Below are 5,821 nucleotides of genomic sequence, written 5' to 3' on the forward strand. Positions count from 1 at the left end.
TTGGTATGCTATCATCTCTTAATATTAGTATGTACGCTAAGAGATTGTATATATGCATGCTATTGGTATGCTATCATCTCTTAATATTTGTATGTACGTTAAAAAATTGTATATATGCATGCTATCAGTGAGTCTTTTTAATTATCATTTGACGGTTAAATAAAAAATAAATAATACACTTTTAGTGTTTTAATATTCACTCTTAATATTAACTTTAACTGTAATGACTTTAAATTTGTAATCAACAGATGACCGAGGTAACGAGACTCAAAAAATAGTGTACGTAAGGGATAAATAAAGCAAAATTGGTAAAACTATTGAGGGTATAAAGGTAAAACCACACGGGAGGCATTTCCTTCGTTCATGGAGGAGTATTCTCGTCAGAGCTGAGTCATACACAAAAGAAAACATAAAAACCAAAGATACAAGAGAAAGACCTCAAATGAAGCTTCAGCAATGGCGTTAATGGCAACCAGAACAAACCTCTTTAGGCTCCTCACTACAAAAGCACCGATTTTGGGATCTGGGTCTTCCTCTAATGGCCTCAAGAGACCCGTTCGGGCCGACCGGAGAGGTGGAGCCGTGTCAACTTCGTCGTATTCGACCTCTGCGGTGGCGCAGCAGCCTGAGTCCGGGACCATTGGGTCTAGGCCGCCGCACATGGGGCTGGAGATATTGGGTGTGAAAGATTACGAAGATTATAGAAGGTCTTTGTATGGTGAAATCACTCACAAGGCTTTGCTAGTTGATGCTGTTGGTACCCTTGTTGTTCCTTCCCAGCCAATGGCTCAGGTCCTCTCTCTCTCTATCTAACGCTTTACATGCACACAGCCGGCACATATCATTTCTTAATATTTGTATGTATGTAAATTGTAATGAACGTTTGGGTTTCTGGTTTATATATATATGAACTGAATTGTCTGGGTTTCTGGGTTTGTATATCAATGGATTGAAGCTTTTGGTTCTTGTGTCCTTTCTTATTTTTGTTTTTCTATTTTGTGTTTTGGGATAGTTCCATAAATGGTAAAAATCCATGAACATCCTGCTCATATTTCCATTTTGAGATTATATGTAGAGATAATGATGCATCTATTGAATTTCAGGGTTTTGTGTGAGAGAATTAGATTCCTGGGAATTTTCCTTTAAAAGTTATATTTTGGTTTTGGTTTGTAGCGTTTGCAGGTTTTGGGATTTCTTTTTTTTTTTTTTTTTTTTCTCTTTCTCTCTCTCTCTTATCTGTCTATATGGCTGCTGGCATATTGAATATTTTTCTGTTTGCATAGATATATAGGAAGATAGGTGAGAAATACGGAGTGGAGTACTCAGAGACGGAGATTTTGAACAGATACAGAAGAGCTTACGAGCAGCCTTGGGGAAGATCTCGTCTCAGGTCTCTTCCCATCTTGTTTTCAATGTTTCTATTTTCCCTTGTATACTGGGGTACATATGGTTTTCGATAATCCATTTGCTGTCGTTTGAAGTGTAAGTTTTATGTCTTTACTTTTTTTATTCACTGGCCTTTTATCGAAATTTACATCAATTTTTGCCTTTAATACCTATTATTTTGCATTTTGGAAGTTGTCTGGGAAGCTAATTCATAACCTCTGTGTTCTTAAGTTTATTGGTAGAGATTTGATGCTTCATGCAATCAACTTCACTTTGTTTCTCATAACCGAGTATTGACCGGGAAAGATCTAACAATCGGATGGTCTTGTGGTTCCTTGTATTTTGGAAATATATTGAGAGTCCCCTCAAGTCTAGCGTAGAATTTTCCCCCGTCTAGCCATTGTGTTTTCAATGGTAATCGGTCAAGTAGAAGTGAATCCTTTCTTTCTGTTTCTTTTCAGTGTCCCCCTTAATCTCAATTAGTTAATGCAGAAGTTTAGCAGTAATTCTGCCATGTTTGGAGTGAATTCTCTGATTTTCTCTTTTATCTTTAAAGTGAGCATTTTCTCTTTTTTCATTGTAGATATGTAAATGATGGGAGACCCTTCTGGCAATATATAGTCAGTTCTTCCACTGGCTGTTCCGATTCTCAGTACTTTGAAGAACTTTATAACTACTATACGACTGACAAGGTTGGGTGATTTTTAAGTACAATTTTCTGTATAGCAATATAGAGGTGTGAAGTGGGTTATAATATTTTTCTTTGTTTTCTCATAGGCTTGGCACCTCTGTGATCCTGATGCTGAGAAGGTGTTTGAAGCTCTGAGGAAAGCAGGTGTTAAAGTAGCTGTTGTATCAAATTTTGATACCCGATTAAGGCCTCTTTTACATGCTCTACATTGTGAACATTGGTTTGATGCAGTAGCAGTGTCAGCCGAAGTAAGTGAATTGCTTAGAAATTTTCTACAGTAAGTCTTTGCGTCGTTCTTTCTCTCTCTCTCTCTCACACACATACACACACACACACACACACAGAGGGACCACAGACAGACACATTCTAGGATCTTCTGCATTACGTACGGTTCTTGAATCAAGTGATTGGTTGTCCATATAATCCATCGTTCAGAAATTAAGAAGTTTAAGTCCAACAAAGTTGGTCTTTATTTTGTAGTAATAATAAAAAAAAGTGATACTGTACTTGTTGTTTAACTCCCACCCTCCCACACAAAAAGAGAATGCAAAAGCTAAATGGGATTTTCGGGAATTACATACAAAAAGATTTGAACTCTTTTTTCTTCTCCACATAATCCGTTGGTCTGATGAAAAATAACTCTCTTGTTGGTATCATTGTGTCACTGCTGATGTTATGATTATTACTTATTTGAACAGGTTGAAGCAGAGAAGCCAAATCCAACAATATTTCTTAAAGCTTGTGAATTATTGGGAGTAAAACCTGAGGATGCTGTGCATGTAGGTGATGATCGTAGGAATGATATATGGGGTGCTAGAGATGCAGGCTGTGATGCTTGGCTTTGGGGAAGTGATGTTCACTCCTTCAAGGAGGTATATCCCCGTCATGTCTTTGTATGCTAAGGAAATTTTAGGCAAGGGTATTATGCTGTATGATTTAGTCCCTAGATAACTTCATGGAAACATTTAATGGGCATATCGTGGTTGCTCCCAACGCAACCTTTGGATTAGGGAACTTTGCTCTAATTTTTGTGTTTCTCCCTACGGTGTATCATATGATATACAGAAGACTTGGAGTGCCGATCTAGCTATGTTGAGGTGGGTGGTTCCAGCATCTTGCATGGCATTTTTCTGAAAGAAACATAAGGTACTAGGAGGAGGGAAATAAGGGTATAGAGGTCCTGTGCAGATGTAGTGTGATGGCTGTTCTTCGGGGTGGTCGGTTTGAAAGCAAAAGAAGTATCTTTTTACAGCATTAGGGAGAAGGGAAGGAGTTTTTATGAGATAAAGTTCGATTGAAGTCATCCTTGTTGGCTCGGTTTCTTCGGAACTCTGGGGACGGACTAATTTTTTTAGGCATCTGTGCTGCTATTATTAATCAGGGTTGGTTCCATTATCTTGCCACAGTTCAAACGTCTTCGTGCTAACTGTTTGGCTACTTTAGTCAAGTTAGAATACTATCATTAAGAGAGCACCACCTGCAGGACGAATACATGCTTTGTCTGTCTCTAGCATTTGTGTATTGGTTCAACAACAACAACAACGACAACAAAGCCTATTCCACTAAGTGGGGTCGGCTATATGAATCCTATAATGCCATCGCGCTCGGTTTTGTGTCATGTCTTCCGTTAAACCCAAGTAGTCCAAGTCTTTTCCTAGAGTCTCTTTCCAAGTCTTCCTAGGTGTTCCTCTACCCCTTTAGCCCTGAGCCTCTATCTCGTAATCACATCTTCTAAACTTGCAAACCCGCTTAATTTATTATCTAAGAGCCTTGGAAATGTGTGTCAAACTTTCTTGGCGTTCATCGTCGTTGTCGATGTTGAAGTCCTTTTCACCCTTGCTTTTGACATTCTGTTTTTTTTTGCAATCATCGTCTACCATGTATTTTATGCGTATCTTTTCTAGTCATCCAAAAATTGCACGTTATTTCATTTGTGTAAACTAATTACTTATGTGCTGCTAATGCAGGTGGCTCAGAGGGTAGGGGTCCAGGTTTAACATGACGTCGTAGCGACCTGAATGATGCCCGCTCTGTACAGGTTTTTATTTAGCTTCTTCGATGCGGGGCGCTGTGTAATTAGGCTCTTGGTTTAATCTGTATAAGAGAGACGTGAAACCTAAGAGAATTATCATGCTGAAATGTCGATTTCGTACTAATTTAAGGTTAATGAAATGGTAAGTTACAGTTGCATCACATTCTGATAGTATAAGAGAATTATCACGTTCTGATAGTACTAGAGACCTCACACTGATTTCTGAAACTTACAGTACAAGAAACCTAGGCTTATACTTTCGATTGGAGCGCCTCTCGTTTGGCAGGCCTTGGCGGATGAACAGTCTGGGGCTGTGCGCACCCGCGCAGCCCCAGACCCGTCGAAGAAAATTACTGATGTGCTGCTAAATTGATTGTGAGAATTTTCGTTTCTCCTAGAGAGTCTGGGGTTTGTTTGGTTTTTCCGACTGAATGTTCCGTGAATTATTCACTTTCAGAGAGCAAAAATCATATTTTTATTTTATCAGGAAAGAAAAAGAAAATGAAAAAGATGTCATTTAATACTATGCTCTAGTGATATTCTTCTTCATTTGTAAGTGAGAGGTCTTAGGTTTGATTTTCGCCAACGGTGAATTTGAACCAGATTATTACTAGCCCACATCATATACCATCCCCTCCTCCTTCTTAGTATAAATAATATTGTTCGTTAACAAAAAAATAAAAATAAAAAAAACCGGAGTTTTGATGTTAAAAGTCAGAAAAGACGTGCTCATTTAAGCAATGAAGAATATTGATTAAGGTTTATAATCCCGGAATAGGATCCTCTCCTGAGCAAATATGCTCGGGATCCTCATGACCAACCAACAAGGGCCGTTGAATTTTGATCCAACGGCTACAATTATTATAACTTTTAGAGGGGCCCCCTATTTGTAGCCATTAGATCAAAATCCAACGGCCCTTGTTGGTTGGTCATGAGGATCCCGAGCATTTGCTCATAATGCCGCACCTTTGTGTATCCAATATCCCCCACCTGCCCAAGGTAAGACCGAGGAGTTCGAGTTGAAGTCAAGTTTGCTCCACCACATTCCAAAATACCATGGAAGTGGATCATGTAAGCCTTTTATGTATATTCCCATTTCTACCTAGAACGAGGACTTTTGGGAGCTCACTGACTTTGGGTTCCGTAGGAACTCTGAAGTTACTCCGAAGGTCGATCCATAGCACATAAAGCTTTTAACACAGGTTACTACTGGCTTACTATGCACTAAGACATTAAGGAATTAGTAAAAAAGTGCGACCGCCGCCAGGAGAGGATCCTATTCCTATAATCCCCGACTCCCCTTTAAATACCATCTAGCTATAGGTACTAGTATTTGTATTAAGAGTAATTTTTTGGTGTACTCAAACACAGTCACGTGGGCAAGTGGCATGTTACCGCAATGGTGAAAAGGCGTTGAGCCCTTACATGATGGCGTAGATTCAAACTTATCAAAAGCAAATCTAATATCTAATCTAACAAAATCTATCGTCTGAAGAAAATAAAAAATAAAATATAAAAACACGGTCATATAGTTTTATTATTCTACTTCATTGTAACAAATGAGTTAGCTTATTATTAATATACTTTATAAGTCGAACATATATGTATTCTATTGTTGACTTGCATTATAACACACGAGATAGTATACCACATAACTTGTGTTTTTTTGGTATCCATAAAAATTTCACGTGTTAAGAAGACTAGCCATTATT

At 38.4% G+C, this 5,821-nt stretch overlaps 1 protein-coding gene across 1 annotated transcript; it reads left to right on the top strand.

Moving 5' to 3' along the window:
- The first annotated feature begins 406 nt into the window (after window positions 1-406).
- On the top strand, window positions 407-4,261 carry LOC137744128 (uncharacterized). Its single transcript, XM_068483992.1, has 6 exons — window positions 407-792; window positions 1,284-1,390; window positions 1,970-2,078; window positions 2,164-2,325; window positions 2,776-2,949; window positions 4,045-4,261. The coding sequence occupies exons 1-6, from the start codon at window positions 457-459 to the stop codon at window positions 4,072-4,074; spliced, it is 918 nt and encodes a 305-aa protein (XP_068340093.1). The 5' UTR covers window positions 407-456; the 3' UTR covers window positions 4,075-4,261.
- The last annotated feature ends 1,560 nt before the right edge of the window (window positions 4,262-5,821 follow it).

This window comes from Pyrus communis, chromosome 9 (genome assembly GCF_963583255.1).
Source record: "Pyrus communis chromosome 9, drPyrComm1.1, whole genome shotgun sequence".
NCBI lineage: Eukaryota > Viridiplantae > Streptophyta > Magnoliopsida > Rosales > Rosaceae > Pyrus > Pyrus communis.

Excerpts from the sequence above, each read along its gene's own strand:
- LOC137744128 (XM_068483992.1), top strand. The coding sequence starts at position 457 with ATGGCGTTAATGGCAACCAGAACAAACCTCTTTAGGCTCCTCACTACA. Across the intron at positions 793-1,283 it reads CTTCCCAGCCAATGGCTCAG|ATATATAGGAAGATAGGTGA; the intron begins GTCCTCTCTCTC and ends CTGTTTGCATAG. Across the intron at positions 2,079-2,163 it reads ACTACTATACGACTGACAAG|GCTTGGCACCTCTGTGATCC; the intron begins GTTGGGTGATTT and ends GTTTTCTCATAG.